The sequence below is a fragment of the Anser anser genome (genome assembly GCF_964211835.1).
Source record: "Anser anser genome assembly, chromosome: 4".
Classification (NCBI taxonomy): Eukaryota; Metazoa; Chordata; class Aves; order Anseriformes; family Anatidae; genus Anser; species Anser anser.
Window position 1 is genome coordinate 6047183 of NC_139724.1, and position 20453 is coordinate 6067635.

Here is a 20453-nt window from a genome sequence, read left to right on the forward strand (position 1 = left end):
TAGAGTCTCTTATGATGTGTTTCATTTAAGCTTTTCAGTCGAGGAAGATAGAGGGGGGCTGAAACAGTGTGGTGTGTGTGGATGCTTTGCTGAGAAGTTTGGGCCTGCTTCTTTCCTGCTGCTTCTGAAGCTCAGGGAAGGCTTTATCCCCATACAGCAGTCAATGCGCTCAATTTCTAGGCTGCTGAAGTATGCGGCTTCCTCTGTTTCTCATAACAGCTTTAATTTCTCCAGCTAGCAGCTTTCCCAGCCCTGTAATTGTCACCCGGTCCCTACAGGCCTCCTGGCCTGTGGTTGGCACTAGGGGTCCGGTTTTGGCATGCTGCTGTTGTTGCTAACTGATAAAAGTAACGGGGAAAGACAAGGTTCTCCATGACAGACTTAGAGTGCATTAAATAAATATAAATTTTATTAAAAACACCCACATCTCAGCGTTATCAGGAATGATATAATAATAAACAGCTTTCAAATAACCTGCATTACATTACAATACTTACAGTATTTATAACCATCCTCAGATTCTTTTTATAGACATACCAAACATTTCATGAAAATGAATGAAACTAAAGTAAAAAAAAAAAAAAGTAGAACATAAGCATAGAAAATGCACACAGAAGTTCATTACCTTAGTGTCAAACTGCTAAAGTTTCCTACACAAGTTAACCACTAGCTTTAGAAGTGAACTTTATACCACTGTGCGTCAATCAAGATGAAAAATTCATTCAAGTAAAGTTGACACCACTCAGAAGCATCTTCAAGTATGGCTATAGTCAACCTGATAATCCTATACAAGCAATTTTATGTCTGCTTTGTCATTCGATCCAACTGAGGCAGGGTTCTGTACACCAAAAATTACAGTTCGGGTATTTACAATACATAACTGATTCACCAACTAAGCTTCCTGCTCTTGCTGCCAGCAGTTTGGCAAATGACAGTGCACGGCATGTTAACCAAACGTCTACTGTGGATCAGATGAATAATATAGGACTTAAAACATAATCACCAAAAGATGAAGATTAGTAATGATTTAATTAATCTGACACATAACCATCATTAAATTTTTCTTTAAAAAGGCGAAACTTTTGTTTCAATGCAGTGGGTAAAGTCACAGACTGAGAATTAAAAAAACAAAATTGCCATAATAAATATTTGACCATTAAACCCAAAGGCCTCCTTTGATTTACTCGAGTTAGGTTGTGATTCTGTTAGATAAAATTTCTTTTGACCAAACTTAATCTTACAGTATATTGCACAAGATATATCTGGGACATGGAGGTTTGCATGTTTAGGGAAGCCCTTGTACAGACTGTACCTTTTTATACTTTATTTTATTTTATTTATTACAGTATCCAAGAAGCCTTGTTTAGAGAGTGACTTGAAAAACTCTAGCAAACAGTCACTTGCCAAACCCCTGCCTTACATTTTTCCCTTTAATCAGCTCAGTGCATTCTACTTTCTTTTGTTTATTCGTTTGAAACAGGCAAAACATTCTAAATCTCTTAAACACTTTCATTACAATAAAAAGAGCTAACGAATTTACAAAATTAGTTTTAGTTACATCAATACATGTACAAGAAAAATTAGAGAAGGGATTCAAAAGAAAAGCATTAAATCCCTGAAGAAAAAAAAGAAAAAAAAAACCAAAAAACAAAAGAATAATATATTTAACCTACAACAGCTTTACATACACACAGGTGACACATTGGCATAGGAGAACATGAGCTGAAATATCCCTGAATTTTTAGAACCAAAAAAAAAAAAAAAGTTGAAGTTCAAGTTATACTTGCTAAAATGTCAAGTATTGAGAGAGTTTTTTTTTTGTTTTGTTTTTTTTCAAAGGCTATTGGGGGAAAAAAGATGGTATACAATATATAAACTTTCACACTCAGTTCAATATCCTATTGCCAAACTAGTGTTGAGGTATATGACAAGTAGGAACATCACTCAAACCTTTTAATGTATTTTTAGCTCACATTATGATATATTTGTAGCAGGCTGAGTAGCACCATGATGTGAATTCAGCTCAAAACCCAAATATATATAGATTTAATATTTTTACAGTACTAAAATACTAAAGCATTGCGTTAAAAAAAGTTTTGTTTACAATTTAATTTACTATACAACTCTCCTGCTTTTTTTAATAGAAATTAATGTTTTAAAACCACCACAGCAAGCCAGCTGCCTATTTTTTTTTTCTATTTAATCAACGGAATCACACAGAACTAACCCTGTTTCATTCATCTTGTGTAGGCATCGGTCTGCTCAATCTTCCTGGAAAAGAGGACACTTGCACCGAGAAATGACTTACACCACAATGTACATAATTATCAACACAAAAGCAGTCTGCCATTCAATAGTTGAAGAGCATACAGATCTTTAAAAACAGCAGAAGCCCAAGCTAACTAGTTGTAGTCTGTCGCATGCTGCTAATTATTACCTGTGGTTAATATAAAATTCTTTCCTTAAAACTGTACATATTTGAGCAATGAACTTGTCATAATTGTAGAAAACAGTTTACAGTATAGCTGTGTGAGATGAGCACCAGAAAAACATGTGTTTTGTGTACTAAAGTATTCCCTTATATCCAGTAAGCCCCATTTTTACCATAACTGACTGTATTAAAAATGGATATGTAGCCCACTAGCAGATGCATGGCTAAAACAAAAGTATTTAAAAGCTTTTTTTTTTTTATTTTAAAAAAATTATCTTTGCATTTTAAAATCAAAGTAAACTCTTTTTTTTTTTTTAATGTCTTAGTACCTTAGCATTGTTCAAGTTGCCAAGCTTAGGTAGACAAAGTGCTTTTGAAACACTATTTTAAAAAAAAATATCTCTCTCTATATTTTATTGTCCTCTTCTAGGACTTGACTGGATGAGCAAAATCCAGAGGTCTTTGTAATTCCCATATGTTAAAAAGTAAGCTTATTTTAACACCAGGTAAATTCAATACATACATGAATGAAAAGGTCCTCCCTGTTGTTGAAGAACATTTGAATACATCATTGACATTTTAATCATTATAAAGGCATTAACTGTTTGACTGTTAAAATAAAGACACCGTTCTCTTAGATAGCACCATGTTTTTAGAATATCCAAACAAATTCAGTGTTTTGCTGTCTATTCATTGTTTTATACGTATCTACTTTGTTAAATAAAATCAAGAGACTAATAAGATTACAGTAAAAACTGCATGTTAAAAAGCCATAATTCCAGTATTTCAGTACATCATAGATTCAGCACCAGATGTTATTTTAAGATTCCTGCAGTTGTAACACTACAGTATTATTTTTTAGGATTTTTTTTTTGCTCCTGTTCCATGACTATGCAAACTCAATGACATTAAAAGTGGTCACAGATGTGCAAAACTGTAAGAAAAAAAAAATCCATTTGCAGATTCTCTCTTTCAGTAATGGAGCCAGTGTTTTCAAATGTAAATTGTGAAACACTTTTTGTTTTGTTTTTGTTTTTGCATAGGATGCTTTGGTCTTGTTTCCTACATGCCATCTGTGACCACTTAAAAACCAGTGGAAAAGAAGTGCGCTAGTGAGATTACCTCTTTTTGCTGGTGTGCCGAGGCTTTTTCCACCGATGAGTTTAATAAAAACACTGTTTTCTCCTCCACCCTTGCCTTCCCCAAAACCTAAACGAGAACTACCCTACTGATGAGTTGTTTTTTTCAAATGAGGTAACCAACGAAGGTGTGAAGTTAGATATATCTGTTGTAAGGCCCTGTAACCCGTGTAAAGGCATATGGAGATGTTGTTACTGTGGAGTCTGTGGTGACCGACAGCGTCCGTTGTGCAAGAGACTTGATGAAGCGCACGTACGTTGGCTCCGAGGGTTCATGTGGCTCAGCAGGCTCCCGCTTTGCTTTTTTGCCATAAGATTTCTGAGGCACGTAGTCTGGACCGTATTTTTCACATTCCTCTTCTTTCTCTCTTGCCTTCTCAGCCATCTTGGCCTCCCACAGAGCCAGACCGTGTTTTGGCTCGTTCATACTCTTGTGCTGGTAAAAGACAAGGGATATTCTGGTGGGATGGTTCCTGTTGGGATTTTTTAGGGGGGTCGTTGCATGGAGCTCACGCTTTGCACACTCTATGAGAATTGACCCATGAGATGGAGCAACTGCCACTCCTCCAATTTCTGGATCCAGGAAGCTCTGTTCACTATCTGACCAGACTTCATCAGGATCCTCTGCTTTTTCAGGATTCAGCACATCGGTTTTATCTAAACCACCTTGGGGAGTAGTCCTATCATGGTTTTGACCTGGAAGCATGCTAGACAAACCATTGACTGCATGTGAAATCATTTCGCTATCCTTACTTTGGAGGTGCAACGAATTAGGAGGACCACTAAACATACTTGGAGCAGGATGGTAGTCGTGTGCTAAATGTGGAGGGGGTTGCACATGGTGATGTTCAGTGTTTTTATTCATGGAGGCATAGTCCATGCTTGGATTACTCAGATTAGATTTTAACCTCGAGGCTACCTCCAAAAAATGACCATCAGCCTCGTGGGTGGAGTAAGAGGAAAAAGACCCTACGTGGTGTACATTTGGTCTAATGGTGCAATTACTGAAGGAGTCTACCTGCATATTTTGGTTTCCATAATTCAAGTATTTGGGACCAAAACTCTGGTTGTTCCCAAACCTGTGCTGGTATAATGTTTGAATGGGTGGCAGGCTTAGTTTAGACATAGGGTCTTGGCTCTGACAGCTATACAAGTCCATGTGCTGATGCTGGGAGGGGTAGGAGCCCAAGTAAGAGGGGCAGTTGTCCATCGGCATGTTTCCATTGCATGGGTAGGGTGGATACTGGTTATTTTGACTTAATGATCCTGAATAAGGGTTCATGGGACTGGAAGAATTCAAATAAGACCCCGCAGGCTGTGATGAGGTGGTGTAAAGGTTCATGGGACCGGACCCTCCATAGGGATCTGAAGTGTATGAAGAGCTTGGATAACCACCAGCTGGATTAGGCAACCTTACATACAGATTTGCAGAACCTGAACCCGAGTAAGAGTTAATAGGATTTGACTGAGAGCTGTTAGGGAGAGTGCGCTGGGGATGTTGCTGCTGCTGTTGTGAGGCTGGTCCTGAAAGGCGTAAAAGATCTGTAGACGTGAAAAGAAAAGAACAAGCAAGCTTTTTTCTTCTTTTTTTTTTTCTTTTTTAAAATGCATACTTTATAGATTCCTTGTGATAAGTATCTGTGAGTTTTCTAAGAAAATTCTATCATATGATACATTAACAGAGGTTCCCTTTCTCATATCTCAAATGCCATGCTTTAAGAAGCTGAATAAATACTAAGGCTACTCTTCCTTTTTGGCGTGCATCCAGCGAGATCAGATGCTAGCAGCAACGGGGAAGAGAGGACAGTGCAATCTGTTCAGAGTCACATGCACAAAGTCCAAAGAGTTGAATCATCATTTAAGTAGTCCATGAAATGGAGCATCAAAGTGCTCCCAAAAGGCCTCCCAAAAAGGTCGCACAAGGTGACCTTCTTTTCCCTGAGAATAAATAAATAAATTCTGCTACATCTGTATTTATAGAACTGCCTCAAAAAAATGGCTTAATGTTAAAAAAATGAATAAAATAAAGGTGACATTCACTGATAGAGAGAACATTTCAGTACCAACTGAGATTAATTGAAGACACAAGGGAAAAGCCATCATTCATTAAAGTGCAATGGCATAGTTTAATGGTTAGAGCCCCAGCCTGGGTCACAGGACAGCTGACTTCTATTCATAGGTATCTCGGTGACCTTTTGGGCAGCCTTGGAGGTATCGCTTTATTCCTGTCTGTGGAAGCTGCTGTAACAATAAAATAGTCATGAGGGAAGAACTCCTTTGCCCAGGATTCTAAATCTACTGATGAGAACTGTCAGGGATTGTTAAATGGATTTTAAACTCTTACTCCACTATGGAAAAACCTCTGCTCTGCTTTTGGTCTTGAAGCAGAGTATTTGTATATATAGTGGTAAAGAGGCTAGGCTAGAATCCACTCAGATTATGATGTTCTCTGCAACAGTGGCAGACAGTGAGTGATGTGCAGGTCACTTTTTCTTCAGCAGCAACATCACACACTTCTCTTCATAGCTCCTAGCACCAGTAGTCTTTTAAAGGTACTTTGCAATACATTGAGTTTGTAGAAGCACCTGACTTCTACAGGTGTTAATTATCCAGTCATGGATTTCTCATGTCTTTTTTTTTTTTTTTTTTTTTGCTTCTCCAGAGTTGACCACAGTTTGGCATTCTAGTATTTATAAACATACAATATTGATATTTACATTCAAGAATTCTCTTTGCTTTTTGTTTAAAATGTTCTTGTGCTGTGAAAAATGTTTTTTTAGAGACTCATTGTAAATGGCCTCAGTTTCTAGGAAGCTTACCACTTGATAAAGATGCTGATCAGACTCATGTGTTTACCTGCTAGCTGCTTTGCGTGACCTGCCGCTTCAGAGTTGCCTTGCTTGTTGCGTGCTGCAGCAGACTTGTCTCTTTCAGCTTTGCTAGACCCATTCTCCAAGGAGGAAAGCTTTTCTGCAGCTGCCTTCTTTGCTTCTAGCTTCCTTTGCCGGCACGTCTTAACAGGCTCTGCTAACATCCTTACTTTCCGGCGAAAGGAGGTAAGGACCTGGATGCTGCCATTCCTCTTCTTCTCCTCCTGGCCTTCAGCGCTTCCAAACTCATCCACATCAGAGACTTTGTATAACGGGAGCACGTGGAGCTGCTCATCTTCAGGTGTTTGGCCAATTTCACGATTGTCTTCTCTAGTTAGTGTGCAAACCTGTCAGAAAGGTGTGTTAGAGTAACTCTCTCAAACCAGTCTGAGAAGAAGTTGCCTGAAATACTAGCTTGTGTGTTTTACCTTGCCCTGACACTGTCAGCATCTGGAAAGTTGCTTGGAAACTTTAAGTTTCTGCTCAGTTTAAGCATTATCACAAGAAGTCTGCAATTTCATTTCTTCCATTGCTCTGTTGGACAGTGTAAATAGAAACACAAAGTATTTACATCTATGTTTCTTGTACCTGTACTGAAATGAGCAGTATAGTTGGGTATCACCTAAAGTGAAATGAACTGTGTGGTCCATAGCACTGCATGGGCAGGGAGCTAAAACAGCGAGAATTGGGACTTTGTACCCAACTGAACGTTTTGCTATGATAGATTATTAGCCAGGTACCTATTTGAAGTAGTGAGAAATATAACATACTGCCATTGTATTTCACACCCCCTTACAATGGCAGGTTCCAGCACTTTGCAAAGGAGCAAGTCATGTTAACATGCACAAAGATTTCAGGAGGGTCCTGTTGTGTCTTGTAGCATGCTCATTGTGTTAGCTCCAGCTAAAACAGGCATTGGGAGTATCTCAGTGGAGAAAAAGATGCTGATACAGACATACTCTGTGGCAGAATCATTGAGTCAGCCAATCTTAGGAAGGAAGCTCAACTAGGAATATGTATTTGATTGGTGGTGGTTGGCTTTTCAACTAAGTCAGACCCTGGAAACAGGGCAAATTTTAGTTGTTACTGGATTGTCACAGAGAGAGAATAAGCAGGGAACAGAAATAATCCAATACACATTGAAAAAAAGGCTAGTTTTTCTGATATCTTGTTCAGAAGTGTTACTGCAAATGCAGTGTTCAGAAGAGTTCAGAATGGAAAAGGGTCAAGTGAGCACGTACATTACTAAGGGTGGCAAGGCTTGCAGACTTTATTCTTGTCCCAAGCAGGAATGAAATCCACAACTTTCTAAACTCTCCTCGGAAGAAAGTTACGGAAAGAAGTCGTCTGTTTCTGTTTTTATTTTATTGGAAGATATATAATCCAAAGTAGTTATAAAAAAATATTTCAAGATGACAAATATAAATCATTTTGTTCCAGGAACGCTGAAACAGGCATTTCAGCCCTGCTGGAACCTTCCTTCCATTGTCTCCACGGTTTCTCTTTTACCAGTTCTATATTAAACCTTTCTTTAATACATCATAAGTCTCATTCAGTTGAATGAAAAATTATGTAGGGGGTAATAAGTTAGCTCAATTACTGCTTAACATTTCTTTTTTTAGCAATCTACGTTATGCAATTATAAATTTAAACAGACTGAAGATAATGAATTAACTATATGCAATTAGCGCTGGAATAAGGAGGCTCTGTGCATCGCTGACTTACCAGTGTACTCCCGTTCTGCATATTGTGTAAGTCTCTGTGAGCATGAGCACAGAAATCCAGGCAGGCAGTGACCCCTGAGAATGGGCGACCTTCTTTTAACCCCAGGCGACACTCGGGTGCTCTGTGTTCGTACTCGATCTGCAATCAGACAACAGGTATCACTGCAACACACGGGCTTAGCACTGAACAACAGGCAGGGCTCCTAACATCTTCGGGGTGGTAACATATGGCTCTTAAAGGCAAATAAAATCAAGCAATTTTGTGGCAGTTTTATATGCCTGCTTCGCTCCTTGCTGCTTTCTTCCCTGTTACCTTCTGTCTTTGCTGTTATTGTGAAACTGGCCAGTAATACTTTTCTGTGCATATTACTTCTGATTCCCTGCCAGTGGTTTGTGTTTTTACATGACAAATACAGTGCATGGTTTTGGTGTCTGGCACTGTAAGAGCGATGTGTTTGTGTAGTCTGGAAATATACCAAGCTATTAAGGGAAAATGACTTTAGAAAACTGACTTCAGAATGACTTCATGAAAAATAATAATTTGCTTTCAGATTTGTAATATTTTGGCACAGTAAAAGCCTATTTCATTAGCTTTAGTGCAGCACTAACCCCTGACCAAAATGATAATTCAGTCAAGGCAGTATTTTCTATACATGTACTCATTATTAAGGAGCTTTGCAAAGAGTTTATAGTGCAACAATAAACATTACACAAAAAGAAGGGATTTTGTAATGAAAGATCAAGCCTCACACAAATGGCAGTTTCATATTATATTTAGAAAATCAAAAATGAAACCCCATTCGTAAAATGCTTTGCTGAAATTCCTGTTCTATGTTAATGGGAAATTAGAAATTTTGCCAAGTTTTGATCCAGGATCACTAAAAAGATGTCTAGTTTGCTCACAGTAATTTTGCTTTTAATATTTGGAATATTTACTTCACTGGAATCTAAAAACGAAAAATCAGAAGAAAACTTGAAACATGGAGACTCCTTTGAAATCCAGTGAGAGTGGTTTGAAATGTTATCCACATGATAATTTGGTTAGACTTAAAGGGTGTGTTTAAAATGTATCTCTGCAAAGGTTCTATGAAATGTTCTGCTGGGTCCAGTTGGATAAACAGACGCTTTCCAATTCTAGATGTTAATGCTGCTGCAGTCCCGACATGGATTAGAACAAACTTTGGAATTTGGAAGCTCTTCTCAGGATTTGTAGCTTGGGATATTCTACGATTCAAAAGGGGACTGGCTTTGGTTAGAGCTTTGGTTTTTTATAACCTGTTACTGCAGCCATACGAATTAGGTCTTGCTCATCTCCCTTTGAAGACACTGACAATAGCTTGATCTCTGTTTCCCCACAAATTCAAGGTTTGTATGGAACTCCTGAAATAGGCCACGCTATACACATTGCTTATTATCTAAGGTAAAAGTTGAAACTTGCAAAAGCATGTATTTTCAGCTAGTGTCAGGCTTACGGTTTATATGAAGAACTTTTATGAGAAAAGAAAAGCAACCCAAGCAAAGAACCATTTTATTTTTCACCACCCCCTCATTTTTAATTCTTCCTCTTCCTTTTTTCTCTTGCAGAATGTCTCTACGCTATTTGGAGAGATAACCACAGCTAGTGGGCACGTAGCCACAGTTTCCTCCATAATGAGTCTCCAAGTGTTATCTGATCAGGTAAGTGAAATCGGATCAGTCTGTACTAAACCTGCTTACCCTGTCTAGTTGCTAGTAAACACGCAGTAAAGGAGTGAATTTAACTGCAAATATAAATGGAGAGTTTCATGTTAGCTTACTGTTTGCCTTACAGTGGAAAATCTGTTCTGTGCTGATTGCTACAGCAAGTAAGTGTTTTGACTGGGCTTAATGTTGTCAAAAGGAATGAAAGAAGATGTCATAGTTTGCAATGGTGCTGGTAGTCAGGAGGCTGTAAGTTCTGTGAGTGTTTGTAATGGTAGCAAGCCTGAACAACAAAAATGAAGGCCAATAGTTAACACATTTCAAAGGGTACGGCGTCAAATTTTGATGCAAATATCTGAAAGGTGTTTGGCGAAGGAATAGAGGTGAGAGGTAGCCACACCTGGGAGCCTCATACAGCTTTGAATGTGCTAGCACCTGTGAATGCTGACCAACAGAAAGCTGCACGCACCACCTCCTCGTGCAAGAAGGCTGGTGCAGGCACTTGCATGCATATACAGGGCTGAGTGTATTCAAATATGAAGCTTTGTTTTAAAAGCATGTCTGTAATGGCCACTTTGGTGAAAACTGTCACTTGAGAGAGCAGAACTGGAACTGTAGTTTCAAGACTCAAGTGCAATATAATTCACTGCCTAATGACACTGTTACCAGTCTTGAACCATCTCTGTGGCTGTTTTGCTAGTTTGGCTGGTGAATCCAGAAGCCTTGTGTTGTAAAGCTGGATTTCTGCTCAAGTGTGAGGTAATATTGTTGTGTTTATGTAGGTGAAAAGATTAGCTTTATTTAGTGGATAAAATTCTGCTAGTTTTACTTTTGAAAGCATTTTAATTGGCATTGAGGATTTCCATTTGTCTTTAGCCTGATGTCAAAGGAACGCTGGTACAAAATGTACATGAATGGTATGGCTCAAAGATAAAACATTGGGGAAAGTGTGGTAAAAATCAGATTCTGTGGCTGTTCCAGTTCCCTTTCCCCCCACCGTACCTGGTTGTTGTATGCATCGGGTGCAAGCTTCTTGTAGGTGGGCGCCATCAGGGTTGACAGATTCTGCAAATTGGATTCTAGTTTTTCTTCCTGTTAGCAGATGAAATAGAGTTCAATGACGTTTTCCATACTGTATGTATGGACCTAAAAAGTTACGGTCTGTTAAAATGCAGTGATAGATATGTAAAGGTCTAAATCGTGGTCATTCTGGTTTAGACAATAACTATTGTGAATCTCCTTTTAATTATATTGTTTCACAGCCTTGAAAGAGACGTAATAGTAGGGTAGTGTGATCCTTGTGAGAGGATATCACAGACTATAATCTTAATTTGGTTTATATTAAAAAGAATTTATAATTTTTCAATATGAAGATGTTTTAGGTCCAAGCATGATGACCCTCATTATTTTCTCTACTGGAGTTTTGGGAAAATAATACTCTTTAGAAAGCTTGAGAGGAATAATATCTGAATGCTCCATCAAGTTAATTTGGCCAATTTAAGGGTTTTACACACTGTGATAACAGCACTTCAACATATTTAAATTGTCTTTTCATGCAGCAATTTAAAATTATTGTAATACATCAGACTTCAAAAAGTTCCCAGTCCTTAAGCAATCAAGAATTGTGGACATGCCTAGGAGTTGGTGCTATGCAGGTAGGAGTGACCACATTTCATCTTTCTGTAAGGAGATGTACATGCTCTCAAAATGAAGGGCTCTTTAAAAATGAAGTACTCCAGTAACACACTCCAGAGTTGCTCCCCATCCTCTCAGGAAGAGAATTCCAAATTCAAGACCTTGCTTATACGAGGCCCTTATTTTTCATTTCAAATACACAGAGAACAGTGGCATAATGGAGCGGTGTACTTGCTTTTAGGAGTTTGTATATTTCATGGAGGTGTGAAAAACCTATGGGTTTGACAGAGAGACGTTTGGTACATTAAAGTTTTGTATCTCCTCCTAAAACTGAAATTTGGGACTCCAAAATGACACTGTGAAATTGTCAGAGAACATCTTGCTGTCACCTTTTGTATGGCCTGCAGGTTACCATTTGTAAGCATAACTTCGAGCATTTATTGGTGAGGATCCTATTTGTGTTGTCTGTACCACCTATAAACCGAGTCTATGCTATGAGACCCTTGTCTGGATGTGTGCCCTGCCTTCGGGAACAGGACTGGAGGGTAAAACCATCCTCTCTGCCCAGCTCTGGCTTGCATGGAAGCAAATCCAGGAATGCAAGTTGGAAGAGTGCCCTGGTGAGCTCTGGCCAGGTATCCAGCTTAGAAAATTTAGGGGGTTTAGGATTGCAGCTATGATAAAGAAGGCTTTGTACCACAATATGATTGAAGGAGAGCTATTTTGTAATTCTGGGGGACACAGAGGAGCAGCAGGGAGGAAAAACTATATGGTAATTACGATGATATTCTAAATAAAGTGTGCTATTTTCAGCACAGGCCATAGCATGCGGGCATGCCTGACTCTCTGATCATGTACAAGAAATGTTTGGGTTTGCGTAAGATCCCAGAATATAGTGAAAGCTCTGGACCTGTGCATCAGTATATGAGCAGCAGACTAGGGACTAAATTTGCACGTGCATGCCAAAAACCAAGCTAGGCCATTAGAGCCTCCCAGACACATGAATAACCAGGACTCGCTGCAATCATACCTTCAGAGATATCCTGTGTCCAAGCTAAGGTCGATGCAGTTTTACTCTGACTCGTTTTAAATGGTTGCCAGTTTGCTGTAACACAGAGCCCGGTCTGGAAACTATCAGTGGGGCAAGACTGTATGTAGAACGAGGCTTCCTATCCTCTTATTCCTATTGTACTCTCAGAGTTTCGCCACATTAGTCTCCGTGCAGTCTGCTCTGGTTCCCCGTTGCAACGTCATACGCCTTCAGCTGGTAAACCTTCCACTCTGCCACTGGGGAATGCCCGATTGCAGGCCTAATACGGGCACAATTATTCAGGCCGTGCCCTTTCTTCTAATTGTGAAAGCCTGCAAACATGGTTTCAAGTCTCAGGGCTTTTACCAGCTGTCAGAATTTGGACAGTCAATTCAGCTGGCTCAGTGACTGGAATCAATCAGCTCTGACTGGCAGTTATTTAATGGCCCTACATGCATGCGATTCAAGCAGGGCTCTGCCCCCCTGCTCTCTTGCACTGGATCTCTTATTTGCAGAGTAACAGAAAACATTTCCTTGCAAATGAGGCACGTTTTCATTTTAGAAATGGACACCAACCTCTTTTGGATCATCCCCCATCAGCTTAAACTTTCTTGGAATCTTGCTTCTGGCAAACTTACAACCATTGTAGTACATGCTCCAGGAGCAACCGAAGGAAAATGAAGCACCACAAGTTTCAGGGTCCAGCCCTTGACATGCACAGGTCCGTCTAAAGAAGAAGAGAACACAGTTGTTAGCAGCAGAAGGGTCACCCCGGGGTGCTCCTACAGCGAGTGTCGGCGTTCTGCCAGTGATGTAGGGAACCACCAGTCCTGGATCTTCTTCCATCGGTAAATAAGGAGGAAATGGAAGAGGGAGTCATACGCATTGTAACAGAGGAATTTATTGCAACGAGTAGTTGCGTGGTTGGAAAGCAAGTTTCCTATATTTATCTGAGAAACCTGGGTTAGCTCAAAAGAGTGTATGTCTGCATGGAGCCTTCGCAGGTAGTTCACTAATGGTACCTGGAAGGGCGTATGCTGCTGGCACTGCAAGACTGGAGCTCTCTGACAAGCATTTGGCAAAGATTTCCGAAATACGACTGTACCCAGGAAGCCAAAGCATATGAAATGCAGTGATAGCTATGTTATTTTGATCTAAATGTTCCTTGCTGTCAGAAAGACATGGAAAAAGAGAGTGTAATTTCTCTAGATTCAGGCTAGCTTCTGTAGGCATATGGTATGATTTAGTGCACCTAGTTTTCATTTCAAGGTGTCTGCTTTCCTGGGCCCAGCTGCGATCTTCTTTTAAATCATCTTCCTTTAAATACACAGCGAGGCTTCACAACTCTGGGAAGATGTTTTTTCCCTACTTTTTAAAAACATTTGCTTTGCTCTCCTCAAAAGGTTCGTGGGTTTTCCGACTGTCTGAAACGGTTTGGAAGCTATGTGTGTTTATGGGAAAAGAGCAAGTGGAGATGCCAGGTCCCCGGCTGAAGCAAACCCTTTGTGTCACTTACTCTTCGTTCAGGGCACACCGCCGGTTCGTGAGCGTGCCATACTTTCTCAGGGTGTCGGTGAGTTCAGAATACAGCTTGTCGGCCAGGCTTGTCGGGATTCCCTCCCAGACCAGGATGAGAATCACGATCACCGCCGTCTCGCACGTGTGGCCCGCTCGCTCGCGCACCAAGCAGAGTAGCTTTTCTTCCTGACTGCTTCTGCGGACTACCTGCATGCACAGCAACACACACCCCCGGAGCCCCAACACAAACAATGCATTTCTTAATGTGAAGAGTAAGAGAATAGGAAACCTCAGCACTAGTGTGCGTGGGGGGAGGTTACTTCTATTTCCCTCTTCCTCTTTGTTTCTGGCAACTTGCACCATTCGTCCCCTCTACTGATAGGGGCCAGGGCATGAACCCCTTCTCTCTAATGAAGCTCTGAGTGTCTTAACTGATGGCATGGCGGTGGAAACCAGCTGTGCATGGTATCCCCCATGCTCTGATTTAGCAGAAATATTCTCCTGAATCTGCACTATGGTATGAGTGACCAAGCTGGATTAGGAGGCAAAAGGAATGGAGCAGTGAGGTGCCTACCTGTGCAGAGCTGGCTGCTGGACAACTGCACTTAATGCAGGAGCCATGCGGGGAATGGAAGGCAGCTGAGGAAGAGACTCAATGGCTTGACAAGGGAGCTCTCTCCCTTTTCCTACCATGCTTAAACAGCTAATCTTGTCACCAGCCACTCTGTTTTGTGGCCTTGCCTGCCCTGACTCACAGAAACGTTATGGCAATGAGAGGAAAGCAGTACACGGCTCAAGTAAGAGTGTCCCTGCTTCTCAGTGCTTGGGCTACTGTGGGTATTTCTGTACAAAGGTGCAGTCTGGCATGCATAAACACTTATAATCATATATCAGTTTTTCCTCATCCCGTCTTTCCCCAGCCTACCCAAACCACTCAGTACTTTGTGCCAAAGTAAGGCAGTGTTTGCTAAGAGGGTGTACTAATACCTCTCTCCAACTGGGAGTGCGTTTTAAAAACATCACCGTGGTGTACTTACTGCACTTATTTGTAGGTAAAATTAAACAGCAGAGAGAATGGCTGGAGTCATGGATCTTAAATCTAAGTTTAACTGCCTTCCTTCTCAGGTTTTCATACCTTCAGGCCAAATTTTATTCTTGCTGTTTTCCATGCAGCTCAAGTAAATGGAGTGTGAGAGACAGTGGTGGGAACGGGCTGCGGGCGCCCTGTGGTGAGCTATTTTAAGTTCCCCAGTGTCAACTAACAGAAGGACGTCACTGCTGGCTGCGTACAGGAACCATCACACTGACCTAGATTAGCATTAACGTTTGTGGACATCACTTACCCATTTAGCAATAGGACATCCTTGAGAACTTTTGCCTTCTTTCCCAGTGTAGACAACCCTCTCAATCCTTATAGCTTTACCCTTCTGTCCAAATCTTAAACAAACAAAAACACGTACAATAAGCAGATTCATTTGGTTCTGCACAAACACTTAAAAGATGGAGTACATTCACCAGTCTTATCTTAAAAAATAAATACTAGGAATTACAGGGAAGGGTGTGCAATGCAGTTTATCTGGCTGATTTTATTATGGTGGTGAATTAATATGTTAAAAGAGGCAAATGGCTTTAATACATCACAGCGGAGTGAAAATTATCCGTAACACATTAATATCCCCAAACCTTTTAACTGTTTCTCTGGAGAAGTTGTTATAGATGACATTTTGAAAAGTGGACTTGAAGTCTCTCTGTTTTGGGAAGGAAACTTACATTTTTTCTTTAATTTCTGGGTTAAATTTTAAGTTATCACTCTGAAATTTATATAATTAAGTTGTCATGGAACAGCTGGCATGCAGTAGTCACACTATTAATTTTCTGTGCTTGTTTCTGGCTTAGATACAGTGTGAATCAGTTAAGCCATGATTAATTTGCTTCATATCTATTTCCTTTACTTTGTCATCCGGTCATAAATTGTTACTTATTTACTTCTGCCAGACTTCTATACTGAATTAGGATCACGAGGTGCCCTCAAATGATGCCATTTGTGTGTGTCTTTTTGGGATAAAGGCAGGCAAGCTCAACTCCTGCTGTAGCATTGAGTCGAGGTGACGATGCAGTCAGGGCAGAACCGAGCCCCAGAGCTGTTCAGAACAAATGAGATCCACTTCCTATGTCCTCTGATGGACCAGGTGGAAATATACGGCAAATGCTAAGTGAAGCAAGTCTTGAATTAACAGCAAGCATCAGACCTGTTGAGCTTTTTCTGAGCTTATTCTCGCCCCAGGGCTGCTGCAGCTGGGGGTGCCCACCTGCTGAGCCAAGAGCATGCCGGGCTGAGGTGAGGCTGCTGCTCGAAGCCTGCGTGTTAGAGACCTCAGTGGCTTCAAACTTGCAGATCCAGCTTCGGTGCTGACTTGGCTGCGTTTCAGGGACTGGGCAAATTCCACCTCCAGCTCCCTTTCGTGTATCTGCTGCTCTCATTGGTGTTGCTTTTTTTTTTTATATATATAACCAAGCATGGGGACTAAGTCACAATGTTCCTGCTTTTTGCCTGTTACCTATGGAGCAATCAAGATAGTTCCTTCGTGTTACACAGCCATTTAAAGCTGCTTTGAGAACTTTTGACCTTTCATCCCTCTTGTTTTTGCACTAAAATCTTGGTGACATATTTAAGAGCAAATTACTTGTATTTAAAACTTCTGTCGTGTAAAGGAAATGAAAAATACTTTTAGATGTGATCTCATTGTGAAATTTCAGTGTCACAGGAAATTATACAAATAAAATCAGGTCGTACTACACATGTTCTGCAGGCAACTGTTAGATCACTTTTTCCTACTTAGTCTTGGATGTTAGTATACATTTGTTTCTTTAATTAGCCACATAAACATTTTTCAATCTTAACATTTTCTATCAGTCTGCTGATCTGGATTGCAGGACAACTGTGTGGATGCCACTATCGATCTATCTTGAGCACTGCAGATGAAATGGACTTTGTCTCACATCTCTTCAAGTGTCACAGAAGAATTTGTGCCTGATGTTTGTCATGCTTGCTTTCAGTCCAGAGCTCACTGGCTTCAAAATGGGAGCAAAATTCACTTAGCATGAAGTAGGGACTGGGAGAAGGAAGAGGTAAAAAATATGTATCCACCATGGATTCTGCAAGAAACTAGTGTAGCTAAAATATCAACTATCAGTATCAATTCAAATCCTGGTTTGTTTGGCAGTGCTAATACCTTAAAAGTCAATTCATGTTCATGGGAAGATAGTTTAACAGTGCTTAGGTTGTGATTAATGTCACCAACTGTACACACGTGCTTGAGAATTTCTTTAGAGTGTTTTTTTTTTCCTTAGGGATACAAAATTAGCTAACAAGAAGGAGCTCTGGAGTTCTTCTGTCCTGGGATCACACAGTTCATGCAATATGAACAGTTGTAAGCTTGCCATTGTTCAAGCAGTTTCTGTTAGACTCTGCTGAACCTGGCTGGCTATACATATGTTATCTGTAATCTCTCAGGATTTCCTTCTGCCAACATAAAATGAAATTAATGGGACGGGAAAAGGAAAAAAAGACAAGGTCGGTATTAAGGATGGAAAATCACATTCCTAAGTCAAGAAATGAAAAAAGTTTCATCTCTAATAATTGACATGATGACACAAATGACTTTCCTGTTTCATGTACTATTTGTGAATATTAAAGAATTAAACAGTCAATTAGAGCCTTGGAGGTAAATTGTAAGAAGCTTCTCAGGAGGGTCAGCGTTCACTCCCCCTTCCCAAGAAGCAGCTGATTTGTGCAGCTTACATGCATTTGAGCTGCTCACAAAGCTGAAAACAAGTAGTGGGGCAAGCCCTGCCCAGGAGTTACAGGGAAGGAGGTGCTAAGAGAAAGGACCTTAGGACTAATCACTTAGAGATAATCCTAAGGATTTAATATGCCATTAATGGTCCATGGCCGCGCAGTGATGAGCACAAGCTGGCAGACCCTGCTGAGAAACCGTTCTCCTTAGCTCAAGACGAGCGCTGCACAGACACCTATTTGCTTTTGGTGTTCAGAGTTTTAAGGTATTAACAAATCAAATTCCCATCTGTCTCAGACTTACTGGGGAGCTTTTGTTTGCTTGTTTGTTCAGAAAGGAACTGAATTCCCAGATACCACTAAAAACCTGGCCTTTACTGTCCATGCTTTCCAAAACCTGCAAGTAATGCAGAATCCACAGTGCCAAAGTCACTTTTGTGTGAAGAGTTTTTAATTCATATTTTAGAAATGCCGGTGGATTTTGCACTTTTACATTTGTCTAAATAGCGTAGATCACATATCCATTATGAACCATTCAGAATCCCTTGCTGGGTTTGACTGTGGGTAACATATACATTACAGGATGCAACGCAATGCAGGAATATCCACAGCTGAGATAAGGCTGGTTTTGTGCAATGCTCCGAGGGAGAGGGATGTTTTGTCACAAACCTAATTCTTGATTCTTGGGCTGAAATCCTATCTAGTAACCTTGTTCCACACCTCTGGAAGTGACTGAGTTAGGTTTAGTCCTTTAGGGTTGTACTATATACTTAATAATTGGCGGGCGGGAAGGAGAGAGAGAATTTTGGAGTCTGGTATCCTGCCCTCCGTCCTCCTCCCACCTTGGCGTCCTTGTATGCAGAGGGAACACCAGGTCCGTGCCTGCTCTGAGAGCCATTGCCAGCTGCCTTGCCTTGCTTGGCAGCCTGGTGAATACTTGTTCCTGCTCGGGTTTGCTGGCGTCGGTCTCAAAGCGCGCAGCCCGTGCCAGCCAGCTGACTATTAGCCCTGTCAAATATTGTGACTCTCTGGTGAATAGCACAGCGCGTCATGTTGGCAACACGGGGGGAGCTAAGCCTACAAGTAATTACTTGATTTGCAATTGTTTATTTCTTTATGTGCAAAAGCTGGAAAAATTCTGACATCCACAAAAGGATAAACGTTAATCTGCCCTGTGCCTTTGCACTAATTACCTTTCTTCCATGATTTCTCTAATAGCTGCCACATTAGGACCGGCTCCTAGATGGGTATAGAATGGACCTTCATCTTTTTCAATAATTTGCTCTGTTTAAAACAAAATAAAAGTTATTACTTTGAAGCTTAATTCTTTATCGTAAAAAAGTCACATTGCAAAACTTACATCTAGCTGGTTAGAATACTGCTGTTGGGTCTCGGGTCAGTTTTCAAACACTTATGTCTTAAAGTACGCCCACGAAATTTGTACAAAACATGCAAAGCACGTGGCTAATTCTGCAAATAGCCATGATATGGACTGTGTGCTTTGCTTTTTGCTAGCACAAACAGTTGTTTCACATCTCGGGCTTTACACTGAAATTCAAAAGGCATTTTCCCGTTATCACTGAATGATTGTTTCTCTTTCTCCCACTTCCTCCTCTCCCAATATCTAGAAAGGAGGATAAATGGGATACCAATGGTAAATATTGACATTAGTGAGCTGTACAGTACTTGTTTTTCAGCAGATATGTTATATAGGAACCTACAGCTTGAGAAAGTGGCTGTTAAGGTTGCACAGAGAATTTCTGCCACCCACAAAAAGACTCTGTGAAATGAAAAAAGCAAGTTTGCCAAAAGAAATCCTGCACAAGGCCTACTCAAACTGCTTGCATGCTAAGAACGTGGCCTCAGTTCTGTGTGTGTGTAGGTAGGACCATGCCAGCATTCACAGCAGATGCCGTGCATTTGTTTTGATACGGGGAGGCAGGCTCCAGGAGCACGAGGGAAATGGTCGGGCTCTGCTGAGGTGCAGGAGAGCAGGTGGGGCTGTGCTGACGTGGCTGAGGGCCGGCTCTCTGGGATGCTAACTCCAGAGGCTGACAGAGGTGATGCTGCTCTCGGCGTACAGCCTCTGGAAGCATGATGAAGGCATGCTATAAACCTGAACGTGTCGATGGAGAAATGGTTTAACTTGCATCTCCTTAAAAAGTAATACTGATAGGAAAGAACAATAAGCTCTATCAATGACTCTGTAGCAATGGGGTCTTCAAAGAGGACAGGATCTGGGTTTCATGCTCCTTTATTTCCTAAAGGGTCTGCTAAGACCGAAGAGTTAAAACGTGAGTGGAAAATAAGCTCTTCTTGCTTAGTTAGCAGCTGCAGTACTGGCTACAAAACAAAACAAAACAAAAAAAACCGAAATCATTGCCTGAAAAAAGTTTTGCCAACTGCATTGGAGAATGGTCTTAAACCAAACCAAAACAATTTTAGGGTTAAAAAAAAAACTCCACATGTTATAGGTTATTTCTTAGAAAAGAAAAAGGAACAGCAAGGAACTGGCTTCTAGTTTCCTTCCTGGGAGCTTTGAAAATCCATTACTTTCTCTTTTTGCTCCCATGGAGCATCTCTGAGATACAGCCCCAGGCATTTGAAAAGACAAAAAGGTCCATTTTGCA

At 40.6% G+C, this 20453-nt stretch overlaps 1 protein-coding gene and 1 long non-coding RNA gene across 4 annotated transcripts in view; one reads left to right on the forward strand and one right to left on the reverse strand.

Moving 5' to 3' along the window:
- Positions 1 to 20453, forward strand: part of LOC310899325 — an 84571-nt gene that overhangs the window by 12697 nt on the left and 51421 nt on the right. The window contains exons 2-3 of one of the 2 annotated variants that reach the window (XR_014584208.1): positions 9749 to 9841; positions 11404 to 13079. This is a non-coding gene — a long non-coding RNA (uncharacterized lncRNA). Of the gene's footprint in view, positions 1 to 9748; positions 9842 to 11403; positions 13080 to 20453 lie in introns of those variants that run through there. The other variant, XR_014584207.1, reaches the window with a different exon arrangement.
- TET2 (tet methylcytosine dioxygenase 2) overlaps positions 382 to 20453 on the reverse strand; it is a 73041-nt gene continuing 52969 nt past the window's right edge. For both annotated transcript variants that reach the window (XM_083835504.1, XM_083835505.1), the window contains exons 3-10: positions 19017 to 19107; positions 15371 to 15464; positions 14026 to 14234; positions 13086 to 13236; positions 10847 to 10936; positions 8166 to 8303; positions 6427 to 6787; positions 382 to 5112 (exon numbers count right to left, since the gene is read on the reverse strand). In XM_083835504.1, coding sequence (XP_083691630.1) covers positions 3707 to 5112; positions 6427 to 6787; positions 8166 to 8303; positions 10847 to 10936; positions 13086 to 13236; positions 14026 to 14234; positions 15371 to 15464; positions 19017 to 19107 — 2540 coding nt within the window. In that variant the 3' untranslated portion in view covers positions 382 to 3706. The remainder of the gene's footprint in view (positions 5113 to 6426; positions 6788 to 8165; positions 8304 to 10846; positions 10937 to 13085; positions 13237 to 14025; positions 14235 to 15370; positions 15465 to 19016; positions 19108 to 20453) is intronic.